This window comes from Phycomyces blakesleeanus (assembly GCF_001638985.1).
Source record: "Phycomyces blakesleeanus NRRL 1555(-) unplaced genomic scaffold PHYBLscaffold_2, whole genome shotgun sequence".
In the NCBI taxonomy this organism is placed as follows: Eukaryota; Fungi; Mucoromycota; class Mucoromycetes; order Mucorales; family Phycomycetaceae; genus Phycomyces; species Phycomyces blakesleeanus.
The window spans coordinates 78,520-93,432 of NW_017265135.1; the positions used below are offsets into that span (position 1 = coordinate 78,520).

Consider the following 14,913-nt stretch of genomic DNA (forward strand, 5'->3'; position numbering starts at 1 on the left):
GTCTAACATGTGATTTATATTTAGGCTTTTATTACATACAGTCGAGGTTTTAGATATGGTAGTGAGAGACACTATTCGGAAGGGTGGGTCATTCTCTTGATCCATTTTACACAGAATTAAGTTAACCAGGCAATTTTTTGATGAGTTTCATTAGTAGATAAAATTTACGTTACAAAATTGTACCTATATGTACCGTTTTTCCTTCGGTACAATACTTCTTTACCAAAGGAAGAAACACTATACTAAAGTGCTTACCATTGACTAACGCTTTTTTCTTTAAAATAATAATACTAACTCCTGCACTTTCGGGCATGAATCATGTTTTTTAAAGAGCGCAAATCAAGACAAGTCATGGTATTTGTAACCTTGATCCATCCTATCATCATAAAAAATTAAAGTAGGATTGCATTATATATAATAGTACACATAGCTGACTACAGCAGCAGCAATAGCACCAGTAGCAAAAGGTATTATATAGTAATAGAAAGGTATGTTAAAGTAAAAGAAGAAGAAGAAAAGTCAGAAAAGATAATAAAGATATATTCACTGAAATAAGAAACCAATTCTGTAAACCTAAGCTGGTACATATGGGAAAATCTCAGTGTCTAGATAGATATTTGTATATTGTATTTGAATACGTCCCAAACTATTTTTTTAAGAGTATAGAGTTCAAGGGGCAAATCTTTGATGTTTACAAGTGTCTACGTAATGCTTCATCCTTTAAAATAATAGGCTCAAAGTTAGGCATCATCATATATTCTGCCTTTTCTTTATTATAATCGTCATCGTCATGTTCATTCAATTACCTTGTGAAATTCTTGCCAACATTGCAAGATTTATGTTACAGATTGACAAATTGCAATGTTCACTAGTTTGTAAATCGTGGTGTCGACCATTCCAAGAATCATTGTGGAAAACATTAGAGGTTAAGACTACAAACAAGATCAATGAGATTTGCAGATCACCCAACAATCAAAGCATCTATCGTGATAATGGTCATCTTGTTCAGACAATACTCCTTGGGAATTCAATTTGTGTAAAAGAAAAGGAACTTCTCACTATGCAACGCCATTTTACAAACTTGAGATACCTCAATATTCCCTGTGGTGGCTTGAATAGAACTGAATTTGGAGGCACAACGAAATGGGAGCTTTGGAGATCGCTGACAGACCTAAGAATACATATACCTTACATAAGAACGGGTGAAAAAAAGCGAATCATGAGCATCATACCTAACCTACCGTGCCTCAGGCGACTGGAATTTGAAGACGATGGGTGGGACAACAGATCATTGTACACGTTTCAAGATCTTGAACAAATCCACTCGTATTTACCACGACTGACATGTTTGGACATGTGTATAAAGCTTGAACCAATACCAATGAGCATCATGGATCAGATCGAGTGCGTTTCTCCAGCAATTCACTTGACAAAAACTATGTTTGCGATCCGTCATGTGGATATTACATGGCTGTATTACTTTTCAGTCAAATATCCAAGCATGGATTCTCTCAGATGGAGAATTAAATACCATTATATATTACCAAAGGTTGATATGGTCAAGGTTACTGAAATGCTTTCGGAACGTTCGTGTATATTTCCCTGTCTAAAGAAGATTGACTTTGAAGAAGCATCGGGGCTGTCAGTACCAGATTCTGTGTTTTTGAATATGTTTTCAAAATTTCCTGGGACTATTGATCACTTCCACTACACCTTGAACGGAAAAAACGTTAAATCACTGCAAGTCAGTACACTTTCTTCGAGATTCCAAAAGAATTGGGCGGCTTCTCTTAAATCTCTTTTCTTTACTTTTCCCGAGAGTTCATTTTCTTCCAGTGAAGAAAGGATATCTTTTGGCATGTTGCCGGTTCTAGTTAATTTACGTGTCAAGCTACTGTCTGGCTACGTTGAATTGGACCTTCTTTTGAAAAATTGCCCAGCCATGAAGAAACTTTATTTGGAAGCTGGAAAGGTCACATTTAGCACAATATTCCCACAGAATGTGTCTCGACACGGATTGCAAGAGATTGAACTTGATTCAATGGAAGTACACTCAGATATATATAGGCACATTTCAAACTGTTGCAGAGAACTTTCTAGCATGAGAGTAAGGAATATACGCATGGAAGACACTGATTCATCAGAATTCAAGAGCATATACTTGGACATGCCGTACACACGCTTAAAAATGCTGAATTTGGTGCGGTTTAGGCTGTCACACCAGACCTATGATAAACAATGTTTACATTACACCCATCTGAATCGTATTCAACTACTGACTATTGAACAAACGGGACCAATTACCAGGCCAATTGATTCTCTACCTGATGAAAACAACCAAAGAAATATGGCAGCCACATCATGGTTCCATCAATACAGGGTTAATGCTCACCCAAGCATCGAACGGGCTGTTTGGATGCTCGGGGAAGAAGAGACCCGAGTGGCCGAGTTTTATTTTTCATCTGCATCTTCCGGTGTTTCCCAGAGGGTAGAGGATCCAAATACAGCAAGGGATTGTTTTGGACTGGTGGACAAATCGTCTTGGAAGGATGATCTTTTGCGAGGATATATTAAATTGCGATGTAAATCGGTGGCTGTGTGTAACATTGACGGAACTATATTTTATGGTGGTGTTTAGCTTTCTTCTTATTTTTCTTCTTGTAAATACACAAAGTATATTATCAGTATATATATGTGCGCGTGTGTAAGTGTAAGTGTGTGTGTGTGTGCCTATCATATCAGTAATTAAGAGTATGAAACTTTCAATTATCTAAATAAATAAAGAATCATACTGGACAAACCAAAATAAGCCTACAGAGAGTTTAAAGTCTTGAAAACGCTTCTAGCCAATCCGTTGATTTTCTTTTGACTATTATACATATATACCTACTTCTTTAAATGTATATATATATATATGTATATATTACTACAAAATGTAACACCCCGATATTCAAATGCGTCACTATGATAGTTGAAAAGTAGAATACAAGTAAAAGTCACCCTTGTACATGTTATCCTAAAAGCTAAGATCCATTATTCTCACTCTCCGAAAATAAGAGACAATAAATAACAGAGATATCTCATATACATGGGCCCTTTATTTATTACAGTGATGTATATACATATATAATATTTTCCTTGGTTTCAATCTTCTTAATAAAATTCAATTGTACAAAAATTCACATATCCACCTTTTCTTTCATTCTTTGTTCAATTCAATATGTTTAATTCATCTTATAACATACCGGGCATCCCATCTGACAGAAATCATATGAATCAGCCAGAACAGGGTTCTAACCCAATGATATTCTCTAATGACAATCCCAAGCACAACACCTTTGAAGTAAATCATTCAGTCATGATGAGTGACGGTAATTCGTCCTCCTCGGCTTCGTCTTCTACCAACTCTCCCCCTTCTACCGACTACACTAAGCAGGAATATGTGCCGATGCCAAGCTTTAATTCGACTGGAAATCAGTCTACATCAGCAGAGACGGGCCCACACTCTGTTGTGGGAACTTTATCAGAGACTACTACTACTACGATGTCAACTGACAATAATTCTGCGGTAAAGTCTGCTGAAAAGGCTCAAGCTTCGGCCTATGACAGCATGGGCCTTACTGGGGTGTTCTCAATGACAGACCGTGACCTGGTAGATCGAATGGCCGAATCCACCAGCATAGGTTCCAATGATACATCCAGCGCTCCACAACCTACAAATGAAGTATCTGATTGGACAAATAACTATTCTTCGTCAATCGATATATTCAACTCTCAGCCTAAGGCACATGCTCCTCTTTCTGGTTCGACGGATTTGAAGCAATGCGAACCTTCATCGTCATCTAAATCCTCCTCACCCATGCCTCATTTTAATTTTACGCCAAACATCCGTCTTGATACACCAAATAGCTCCCAACAGGGGACACCATTAACACCGAAAGAACCATTGCCGCCAGCATCAGCATCAGCATCAGCATCGGTATCAGCATCGGTATCGGTATCACCAGTACCCTTAACAGCTCCGGAAAAGGCTCCAGAGAATGCTCCGGAAAAGGCTCCGTCATCGGCTCGGTCCAGAATCCCTTTCAAGAAACAAGTGCACATGATGAAGCAGTACGAAGAACGGCGGATTCCAGCTCGCCAAATTGCTCGGGAGTCCAACATTGATCTACGGACATTTTACAAGGTTCTCCGCAAGTTTCACAAGCGTGGACATGTTCTTAGCTCACGTCGCCACGTTGGCAAAAAGAACAAGAACAGGCGTGAGGTTTACAAGTTGACAGATCGTGAGTTGCGTCAACTGAGACGGATCGAAGTACGTGAGCCTCGACAAAACACATACCGACAATTGGCCGAGCAGATGAGCGTGATTACCGGACGGCGATTGAGTCCTAACTACATCGAAAGATGTTTGCGTAGTATGGGATTGAGACAGCCTGCTCTTATAGATAGACCTTATCGTCGTCGAGTCATGAGAAGGCACATGAAGAGACACAATAGATCTACTGGTTTTTAAAAGTTGCTTCTAATAATTATAATTATTAAAATAGAGTTACAATTACAATCACAATGATAATAAAGTTATATACACACACATATATATATCTATAAGAACTTCTTGTGTGTATGAGTGTGTATTGGTTGGCGTGAATATTATACATAATACTAAAACGCAGAATGGGATTCATTTGACAAATGAACAATTAGTATAGCTGGTTTCACATACTGTATTCTGGCAATTATGTCATACGATGATTGGCTATGATTCAAAGTATGCAATATTTCGTAAAATTATAACACTTATCGACTCTACAAAACTTCTTTTCTGTGAATTTACTTGAGACAGATTACAGTAGTATGGACAATAACCCTACCATTTTATGAAAAGAAGTATTTTCATTCGTTCAATATTCAAAATACATATCTTTCTCTCTCTGTGTTTGTGTGCATATGGTGTGTATCATCTCCATATATATATATATATATATATATACATAAAAAGAATCTACTTTTGTTACCTACATCAATGCAGATACTTTAGAATTATCAAAACTCAGTATGATTGTAAAGTGATGAAATGAAAATTTTTATTAAGAATAGTCTTGTTACTTAATAGCACAGCGATTGCCAGTGTTTCAGTTGGTATAGTTCTCTTTCCATGCATTTTTTTTAAAAGAAAAAATTAGACTATTTAAATAACTTTGCCTTTTTACTCTATTTCTTTAACCTTTTAATCATTCTTACTACTATTTCTATTCATAGTATCGCTTTATAAAAATTAACCAAAAGGAAAAAAAAAATGGATTCTATTACTGCAGCCCAAAGAGACAAACTTGCTCGCGAAGTTATGCGTGAACAGGCCGCTCTAGAAACACAAAGATACGAGCAAGAATTACACCGTGCTTCTGTCTACAGCACCGCCAGTTCTGCAACCAATGGACGTCGCCTTTCTGCTAACCGTCCAATGGCTGACCCAAATGCATTCATGACAAACTCAGAGGTTAACCAGTTCGATCGTGGTGTTTGGCAAAAGAACATGTCTCCTTCCGATCGAGCCAAGGAGTTGGCAAGCGAGATGAAGGCAAAGCAAAAAATGAGAGGTCAGGTCCGGGAAAAGATGGTCAAGGTTGGAGACAAGGTTATGAGAGTCGAGTAAAAAAAAAACAAACAAAAACAAAAACAAAAAAAGCACCAATATCAACGAAACACCCCTTCCTTATCCTCTATTAAGTAATTAATTAAAAAAAATTGTTATGCTTTGGTTGTGTATTTTATTTTTATTTTTTGTGTTTTAAAGAAAAAGGTTATAGTTTTTGTCATTAATGATATAAATGTATTTATGTATATATATATATATCGAAGGAAAAAAAATACATATATACATATATATAGCGAGTAGGAAACGCATGGTTTTTTCTTGCCATGAGTTTCGATGAATGGTTTTGATGTGCGTGTGTGCGTGTGTGAAAGGGGGGAATTGGTGGGATTATTTACATACAAAAATGTTCAATTTCTGCTACGTATATTATTATTGTTATTATTATTTTTCATCAGTCTTTCTCTCTCTCTTTTTTATCTCTCTTAATGCCTGCTGTTGTATGCACCATAGTTATTTGAAATGGCAGAATAAGATGGGGGTCCGCTCAGGAGTGGTGTGCGTTGATGTGGAATTCTTATAGGTTGATTTTCAGTAGGTCGAATTCGAATCAATGGCGCATTATCATCGTCGTCGTCGTCGTCGTCGTCGTCGTCGTTATGGTTATTGTTATTGTTGATATCACCGCCTTGTTGTTGATTTTGATTTTGATTTTGATTTTGATTTTGATTTTGATTTTGATAATGTTGATGTTGTGGAACAGTGGTATTAATAATGGTATGTTGTTGCTGTCGACCGCCTCGCTCCAATAACATGGATCCAGCCTCGGCACCATAAGCAGGGGGTGGTGCCAATGTGCCTTGTATTGGTGCCAATCCCCATTTCTTCACATTGGCTTCCACAAACACAAACCCCATTTGACCTAGATTCACATGCACTTCACAAGGACCATTGGCACCAATAGTTGGGAAAAGGTTCCAACGCAAACCAGTGCATGCATCTTCTAGACGACGTCCATTTCGAGTAAAGAAGACAGTTCCGGTTCGGTGGCGATACCCAACACCTATCACATCTCCCTGTGAAAATCCAGAGCCAAACGGTTTGCCTTGGAAAGGATTATTGATGTGTTTGCGGCCAGTGTCACTAAAATATCCCACAGAATGCCGGTTCCACCCTTTTTATTTATGTTTATATTTATATGTATATGTATATTTATATTTATATATGTAGGTGTAGGTGTAGGTGTAGATGTGTGTATAAGTGTACGCAAATGTAAATGTAAACGTAAGCGTAAATGTAAATGCAAATCCAAACACAAAATATAAAATATAAAATATAAAATATAAATATCATGTAAGCAACACGCATGAAATGGTTGTTACATCTCACTTCCTTTTTATTGCTATTATCATTATTTTTATTACCTGGTAAGCGCCAGTGAGGGTATGGTTTTGTGGCCACACCCACAGCGATAACTGTCTGACGAGGTTTTTCAAAAATCTTTGCTTCCCAATAATAAACGTCTTGGTTGCGTGGTAAGGGCAGATTGGTCTGGACGCAACTCTCACCAAATGAGAATTGGATTTCTGTACGAGAGGAAACAATGCAGTTTGTCTCTATATCCCACTCAAACTCAAAGGCTGCCACGCCTTTCTCCTGGATTGACACATACTGTGACAATGTTATGTCGGTCGAGATGCTGTCTGGAGGACATCTCTGTTGAAACACTATAACAAAGGTTACATATACAAAGTGAGTTTCAATATATATTTGATTTGATTTGCTTTATTTTGCTTTGCTTTGATTTCTCTTTAGTTTTTATTTTACTACATATATAAAACGTATGCGGATGTATATGTATATTTATATGTATATATTACCCTTGGCACGACGGTAGCTAAGTCTACTGTCTTCAGATAAGCTTTGTAGCAGAGCGGGGGTTTCGGGAATCTCACTCAAGCCTTCTGTGTCGTCTCCCAAAAAGAGTCGGTCACCATTTGACTGAGTGAAGCACAAAAGGATGACGATTACAAATAAAAAGACGACGATGCCAACAATAAATATCCAAGTGTAGCTGCTGTCCATGTCATTCGGAATCGATAGAGGAAGAAAGCAATATGGCAGTGAACAAAAATAAAATAAAATAAAATAAAATAAAATAAAAATATAAAGTAAAGTAAAGTAAAGTAAAGTAAAGAAATAAAATAAAAGAATGACGTCGAGTGAGAAGTATAAAAGAGGGAGGGAGAGAGAGAAAGAGAGAAAAGGGTTTCTACTTATTATATATATATATATATAAAATATGTATAGATAGACAGATGCACAGGGTATTTTTTGTGTAGTTTATGCTTGTGTTTCTTTGCCTCAACGTGTATTATGTGTTGTGTATCCTAATAAGAATTTTATATATATATATATATAGATTGTGTGTGTGTGTGTGTATGGGCTCTTATTCTTATTCTCTTACTCTAGTTTATTTTATTTTATTGGTTGATTATTGTCTCAATAATTCGTCTGCTTTTTCAATAGCTTCAAGAGGATCATCTTTGTAGTACACAAAATGCCCTTGGAGACTTGCGGTACTGACGGTTTTACCATCCAGACGTGCTACGAATGCATCTGCAAGATCTGGCCGGTCTCCATAGAAGCGTAAGAACATGCCTCGGAGTTGATGAGGAGTAGCATTCCCCAAGTATTCCTTCAGATCGACTCGGCCGGGTCGGATAAGGGCCGGGTCGAGCTTATCCAGATGATTTGTCGTTAGGAAGATAATACGCTCTTCAGCAGATGCCACACCGTCCAGGGCATTCAAAAGCCCACTAAAGGTGATCATGGACTGATAGCCTTGGTTGTCTGATTGGGATCTCTTTGTGAAAGCGGCATCGATATCCTCCAATAACATTATACTCCGTTCAGGAACGTTACTTAACAAATGGTTCAATCTATCGTCAGTCAATCCTCTCTCGGACAGATTGAGGATACAGATATTGTACTCCAACTCGCCCTATTAAAAACCACCAAACCCACCCAAGTAAAGAAGTAAGCAAGCAAGCAAGCAAACAAACAAACAAATAAATAAACAAATAAACAAATAAAAGAATACTATCCAAACTTTCTTGTGGTTGGGTAAATTGGGTAGGTTGGTGTGTACTTACTGCGAGTGCTTGGATGAAACTACTTTTTCCTGATCCAGGGGGACCATGTAATAAATAGCCTCTTCTATAAGGAATACCACGCTCATTGTACCACTTGCCACTACCGATAAATGCCCTGACGTCCTTGACGATTCTTTCTGTGATTCCATTGTCCAGGATGACCGAATCCAGCAACCGTCTTCGACGAGGCATGCCAAATGGTCTCCACTCAGGGCCATAGGACGTATAGATTACCGTCTTGCCTTCTTGCTTCTTGAGTGCCATACTCTGGGCCTCCTCTAGCAAGTGTGTGAACACACCACGGTCTCTGGAAAGCGTAGTGACCGTGATGGTCTCCCAGGGACTTCCGGTAGAAAGATCCATCATCTTTCCGTCTCGCTGGCGTTCAACTTTCATCCAGATGCCCTTCCACTTAAAGTAGTGGTTTCCAGGCCCAGGTACTAGTCCAAACTTGGTCGTCACACTGCCATTGTCGTGTTGTTTGAAACTTGTTTCGACCGCCAGGTGTTGGACTTGACGTTTTGGTGCCTGTTGTGCCATCCATTGTAGGAACCAGGCATATGATTTGTCTTTTGAGGGGATCTCGAGTGTGACTAACAATCTTCGACGTGTGTAGGATGCAGCGGCATTGGTACCCTTTTTGAGTAAGCTTAGACCGGCACCTACACCTAATAAGCCAAAACCAGCCGAGAAAAGAGGATTTGAAGTGATGTTGGCAAAGATTCCGGTTTGAGGAGAATCTGGAATTGGATTTAGAGTGGCATTAGAAGTGGCATTGGAGTCATTTGGTGACAAGGGGGTCTGTTCGGAAAGCCCCAGACTGGCAAGAGGAAGAGGTGGCATCTGTCACACAAGTTATTCTATTTTGTTCGCTTTGTACTTTTTTTATTATTATTATTTTATTTTATTGGAGAGTTTTGTTGTGTGTGTGTGTATTGTAAGTTCTTTTTCTTATAATAAGTAGTAATAGTAATAGTAATAAAAAAAAAGAACCCCCAAAATAAATTAATAAATAAATAAATAAATAAAGGGCAATAATGAAGAGTTTGAATCTTATAAGACGTAAAGGCTTGGTTTGTAAGAAATCAAGAGGAGTTTTGATGTGATGTCAACAAAACTGGATAAGAAAGGCAGTAAGATACAAGCTGACAGATTAAAAGACATATAGTAAATATAGTATAAAGTCAAGAAGTGCTGATAACACTTCTTTAACACATCTTTGAATGTCTTTCTTTCTTTCTTTCTTTCATTCTCCCCCTTTTTCTTTTATGCTTTTTAATTAAAGAAATTAATTTTGTTTTATATGTATTTCTTTATTTTAACAGCATCCTCCACTGCCAGCTTCGGATTGTTTGTTGAGTTGATCTAATCGTATTCGCTCAGCCTCATCTTGAGCAAGATCTGACCCATGTTCTTCTTCGATCTTTAGTACGGCTGTCATCAGATGTCGTGCGGCTTCATCGATATTAGTGTCTTCTTTTGCTGATGTCTCAAACCTAATGTATGCATACATACATGGATGTATATATATATATATATATAGATATACATTTGATTGTTTAGAAATGTTTATATAAAACCTCTGTCAGTACCATCCATTAATAATAACAGCAATAAAATTACCAATTCAAGAAGCCTTGTTCAGCACAGAATCGATCCATATCTTCAGCATTGACTTGTTGACCATGTCCTTCATGAATCAGATCACTCTATATTTATATACGCACACATGCACACACATACGATCAGTCCAACTCAGTCTAACCCAGTCTTCTTGAAATTACCTTGTTGGCTAGCAGGACTACTGGAATATTTCCTCCTCCCCATGCTTCAGGTAGTGTGACCTTTGAGTCGATATCATGTTTCCATTTGGTGACGCCTTCAAAGGTCTGTGGCCGTGTGACATCATAAACCACAAAAGCACCCAGCGCCTCTTTGTAATAGACCCGTGTCATGTTTCCGAACCGTTCCTGGCCCGCAATATCCCACAATTGAAGCCGGACAATAATTTCAGGAGACCATTGGATAACCTTGAGTGCAAAATCTACACCAATCTGTATTTATTATATATTTATATTAGATAGATATGGAGGTTAGTATTAATGGTGGTGGTTGTAGAAAAAAATATCGGTTAGATAAGAGTCTCGAAATAGCCAAGGCAAGATAACAAAAAAATAAATAAATTTAAGATTCTTACGGTTGATTTGTAATTGGAAGAGAATATATTATGAACATATCGTCTGATAATAGATGTCTTTCCTGTGCCGAGGTCACCAACTACGAGGATTTTGTATAGGTATTCTCTTACTTCACTCTACAGAAAAATGGAAAACCCCAAAAAATATGTATAGAGAGAGAGAGAGAGAGAGAGAGAGCAATATGGTAAAGAGGAGGAGGAATAGAGGAAGTGTTTTTTTTTTGGTTGTGAGCTTTGTGTAATGACATTGGAATGATAGATGTACCGAATGACAAGTTTTACCATTTTAGATAATAGAAAGACAAGTGGTATATAGTTTCTGTGTTGGTGTGTAATGTAAGAAGCTTGAAAGAGCTGTGAGAGTAAAAGAAGAAAGAAAGAAGAGTAATGGTTCCTGCAAGAAATTGAAATTTTGCTTGTGCTTTAAAAATGGAAAAAAAAATGAAAAAATATTTAAAGTAAAACTCATATATAAATCTGTAGTGTGTGCAGTGCTTATTATGTGTTCCACTTTATTGATCGCGTGATTCTTATATATAATAATAATAATAATAATAATAATAAGATTTATCTAATGTATCTAATGTAGAGTCGTGTTCGTATAATATATTGACTTGATCATTTCTGACACCTGCTTGCTCTTTAAAGACTCATGTCATTATGTTATTAACACTTGGTCTTGAAGCTATAGCAAAATGAAGCCATTTTATTTTTATTATTATTATTTTTTTAAAAAAATTAAGGTATTTTTATATCTAATTATATAATGGTCTTGCATAGACGGATATTGAAAATATTGGGAGCCTTTTTATATATATATATATATTTTTGCAACACCGAATTAAAACAGAAGCTTGTTTAAAGAAGTAATACTGAGAGGTTTATTTTTATATGACAAATAATGTCTATATAGATATTGTCCTGAATGGTTTGACATCCCAATGTTCCACCAAACCACAGGCACAACTACAGACATATAGTATATAAATATTTTATTTTTTTAATAAAGTAAAATATATCATCGTCTATACTTGGTGATCCTCAATAACCCGTTCATCTCTACCAATAGTATAAGCCAATTTATTCCACAGTCGTTGAGCACATTCATTTGCCTATAGTAAAGATGATTATTAAACACCAACATAGGCACATAAAAGAAGTCTAATTTGTAACTTACAACTGTTCGCTTAAGAGTTCCCAATCGACCACCTACAAGAAAGCATATAAGTACTTCTGTATTGTCATTTCATTCTTTTCATCAAACCCTACCTATCTTTCTACTCAATAGCTGTAGGCTTTGGATTAATGACTGTACCGTGTCCTGCAATAAACATATCAGTATCACTCCCTATCTGTCTACTTTCTTAACCATAGTTACCTTTTCAAGATCCAGTTCATCTTCATCACTACCAATAAATATATCCAACAAACGGATCTTTATAGCCAACAAAGAGTAGTCTGGTTGGCTAGAACTAAACATACCGTCGGGATCATTGATAAGCTTGAGTACATCCTCAAGTTTATCATGATCCCTTGATAGCCCAAGTCCCTTTGCAGCCAGGCATTGTTGAAAGAATACACCTCTTTTGTTTGTAGGAGGAATGGCCTGGATACAATATAGAAGCTGATACTCGCTGTATTTTTTATAATCGATATCAAATTCAGCCAGCGTTTTTTTCCATGTCGTCTGCTCAAGCAAATCAAGGCAGCCTTGGATGGTGGTCTGAAGAGCTCCAAGAGCTGGCCGTGAAGTCGGATCAAGAGAAGTGTCGAGGAGCAGACCCAAGAGCTGATCAATATTGTCACGATAAGCAGATGGCCATTGTTTGATTGAAATTCCGAATAGCTCAATGATCCATCCAAGTGATGATTGAGGTACTTTGGATTTGGATATAAGTTCGGGTTCAAATTCAGGTGTAGGTCTAACTGTAGATGCAGGTGTAGATATAGGTGTAGATATAGGTGTGGGTGTAGTTTTAGACGCAAATTTAGTGATTAATTGAGGTGCCCGTCCATATGCCTCAAAAATACTGGTAAGCCATTCAGGCTCAATACACCCAACTGGATAATCGCTGTATTGGACATCACTTTCCATTTTCTAAAAGAAAGAGAACATACAAACATTATTATTTGGTTCATTTGTTTGTTTGTTTGATAAGTCCAAGATGTGAAATACTTGCAAAATAACTCCACAAAGAGACCAATGTGAAATATGCTTGTTTAGCTACCACCTTGTTTGGTTCAAAAGCAACTATCACAAATCTCATGTTAGAACACATCAACACGCCCATGAATATATATATGTTTATATATTTACCCATCTCAAAGAGGTACTTGTACAATGACCGTGGACATTCCCATCCTCTTTTGTGCCAATGTTTTAGGCAACCGCTTTCCAGCATAAACGAACGTCCCTGGGTAGCTATCATATTCCTATCAGTCACCTTCAGCTTCATGCTACAGCACAAAATCAAACAAGGTCCAAATATACTTTACTTTGTGTCAATTTGTGAATAAATTCAGCCTTTGCAACCCCAGCACCATCTCTTGAGTCCATAGGCCATTCCCCGATTGAGGTCTTGAAAACAAATACAAATCTGTCAATTATCCAAGTAGTTTCGGATCCATATATATTTTCTCATATATATGTATATATCAATATTAAAAATCCCAATTACTTTTGTTGGCAAGGTAAAGAAGTATCGAGTAGAAGGTGGTTCTGAATCATCGCTAACGTCGTTCCTTGAGAGTGCCTATTACATGTATAAATATATAAGCGATATAAAAGAAAAGAATTATTATTATCATTAGTACTAGTTAATTATAACGGTTGTTGTTAAAGTGCTATGTCTGTTGTGTGCATATATATATATATATACCTCTGCTAGGCGCTCTGACACTTCCTTGTCAAGAAATTGACTTGCTACGTCTACGATGGGCTGACTTTCTTCACTATTTTCATTCAATTCTTCAAGAGCTCGTTCTTCTTTGGCCCAAACGTCTTCCAATAGAGGTTCTTTTTTGAGTTTGTCGAATAACTTTTTTTTTTTGGTTTGTTTAATCAGTTTAAATGCATAATGATTGTAAAAAGACAATTTGGTGCAATGATAATAAAGGTGACACTTGCTGTATTTAAGAGTTGATCATTGGCTTCAGTGCGGCGTCTCTTTGGGAATGGTGAGATAGTGTCATTACCGCGTCGACGAGGGATCTGGAAGTTCAATGGATTCATTTAATAAAGTTTATTATTATTTAATAAATAAATAAATAAATAAATAAATAAATATATGTGTAATATATAAAATAAAATAAAATAAAATAAAATAAAATTAAGAAAATTCCTGTAGGACTCTTTTCTTCCTGATCTTTTTCTTCTTTCATTCATTTTTTTTTTCTTTTTCTTTTTGTGTCGCCGCAACTAAGCTCTGATTTTTTTATCGCTTTCTATCATAGACTGTGTGTCATTAATTGTATTGCGTTTGAACTTCAAGTCTTTGATGACACGCTTGTCCGCAACCCATACTTCAACCCTTATTATAAGACAGTTGTGCCTACCCTTGTAATCGAACCACTAGTTTTAAACATGGAAAAAGAAAATTATGCTTATTATGTACATTTTTTTTTCACTTGTCAAAGTCACCATTATTAAGCTCAATAAAGCTAAATACAGTGTATTTCAGTGCACCCAAATCACTGCCTTTTAGAATTTATTGTGAGCCCAATATCTTATTATATATTAACAATAAATAATTGGCACCAAATATATTATAATTATATTTATTATCTTTTTCATTTTCATTTTCTTTTTGCATTTCTGATCTCTATCGCTGTATATACATATGTGTCATACCATACATTATATTACATCACTGCCTGGTATATAAGCCAATTAGTTTCTGTATATAGGTCATAAGAATCAGTCTATTCGCCAAAATATACTCTATAAAGCCTCTGGATCCAAAGCC

General features: G+C 36.7%; 6 protein-coding genes across 6 annotated transcripts; 2 read left to right on the plus strand and 4 right to left on the minus strand.

The window, feature by feature from the left end:
* Positions 1–790: 790 nt before the first annotated feature.
* Positions 791–2,638, plus strand: PHYBLDRAFT_139150 (hypothetical protein; the record flags this gene model as incomplete). Its single annotated transcript, XM_018430169.1, has 1 exon — positions 791–2,638. One exon carries the CDS (start codon positions 791–793, stop codon positions 2,636–2,638), a length of 1,848 nt encoding a protein of 615 aa, XP_018297156.1.
* A 2,661-nt stretch (positions 2,639–5,299) lies between these two features.
* PHYBLDRAFT_139152 (hypothetical protein) lies at positions 5,300–5,656 on the plus strand (the record flags this gene model as incomplete). Its single annotated transcript, XM_018430170.1, has 1 exon — positions 5,300–5,656. One exon carries the CDS (start codon positions 5,300–5,302, stop codon positions 5,654–5,656), a length of 357 nt encoding a protein of 118 aa, XP_018297157.1.
* A 731-nt stretch (positions 5,657–6,387) lies between these two features.
* On the minus strand, positions 6,388–7,321 carry PHYBLDRAFT_99904 (hypothetical protein; the record flags this gene model as incomplete). Its single annotated transcript, XM_018444114.1, has 2 exons — positions 6,388–6,770; positions 7,021–7,321. Coding segments are annotated over 2 exons (684 nt in total), but the record flags the coding sequence as incomplete, so codon positions are not given.
* Positions 7,322–8,090: 769 nt separating this feature from the next.
* On the minus strand, positions 8,091–9,594 carry PHYBLDRAFT_14608 (hypothetical protein; the record flags this gene model as incomplete). Its single annotated transcript, XM_018431594.1, has 2 exons — positions 8,091–8,600; positions 8,752–9,594. The coding sequence occupies 2 exons, from the start codon at positions 9,592–9,594 to the stop codon at positions 8,091–8,093; spliced, it is 1,353 nt and encodes a 450-aa protein (XP_018297159.1).
* Positions 9,595–10,052: 458 nt separating this feature from the next.
* Positions 10,053–11,312, minus strand: PHYBLDRAFT_120994 (hypothetical protein). Its single transcript, XM_018428775.1, has 5 exons — positions 11,231–11,312; positions 10,949–11,065; positions 10,536–10,805; positions 10,375–10,460; positions 10,053–10,247 (listed from the first exon to the last, which is right to left on the minus strand). Exons 1-5 carry the CDS (start codon positions 11,231–11,233, stop codon positions 10,070–10,072), a joined length of 654 nt encoding a protein of 217 aa, XP_018297160.1. The 5' UTR covers positions 11,234–11,312; the 3' UTR covers positions 10,053–10,069.
* Positions 11,313–11,806: 494 nt separating this feature from the next.
* Positions 11,807–14,180, minus strand: PHYBLDRAFT_162203 (hypothetical protein; the record flags this gene model as incomplete). Its single annotated transcript, XM_018434583.1, has 10 exons — positions 11,807–11,914; positions 11,980–12,060; positions 12,126–12,157; positions 12,218–12,269; positions 12,327–13,046; positions 13,177–13,370; positions 13,445–13,526; positions 13,627–13,701; positions 13,828–13,986; positions 14,070–14,180. 10 exons carry the CDS (start codon positions 14,178–14,180, stop codon positions 11,807–11,809), a joined length of 1,614 nt encoding a protein of 537 aa, XP_018297161.1.
* Positions 14,181–14,913: the final 733 nt, after the last annotated feature.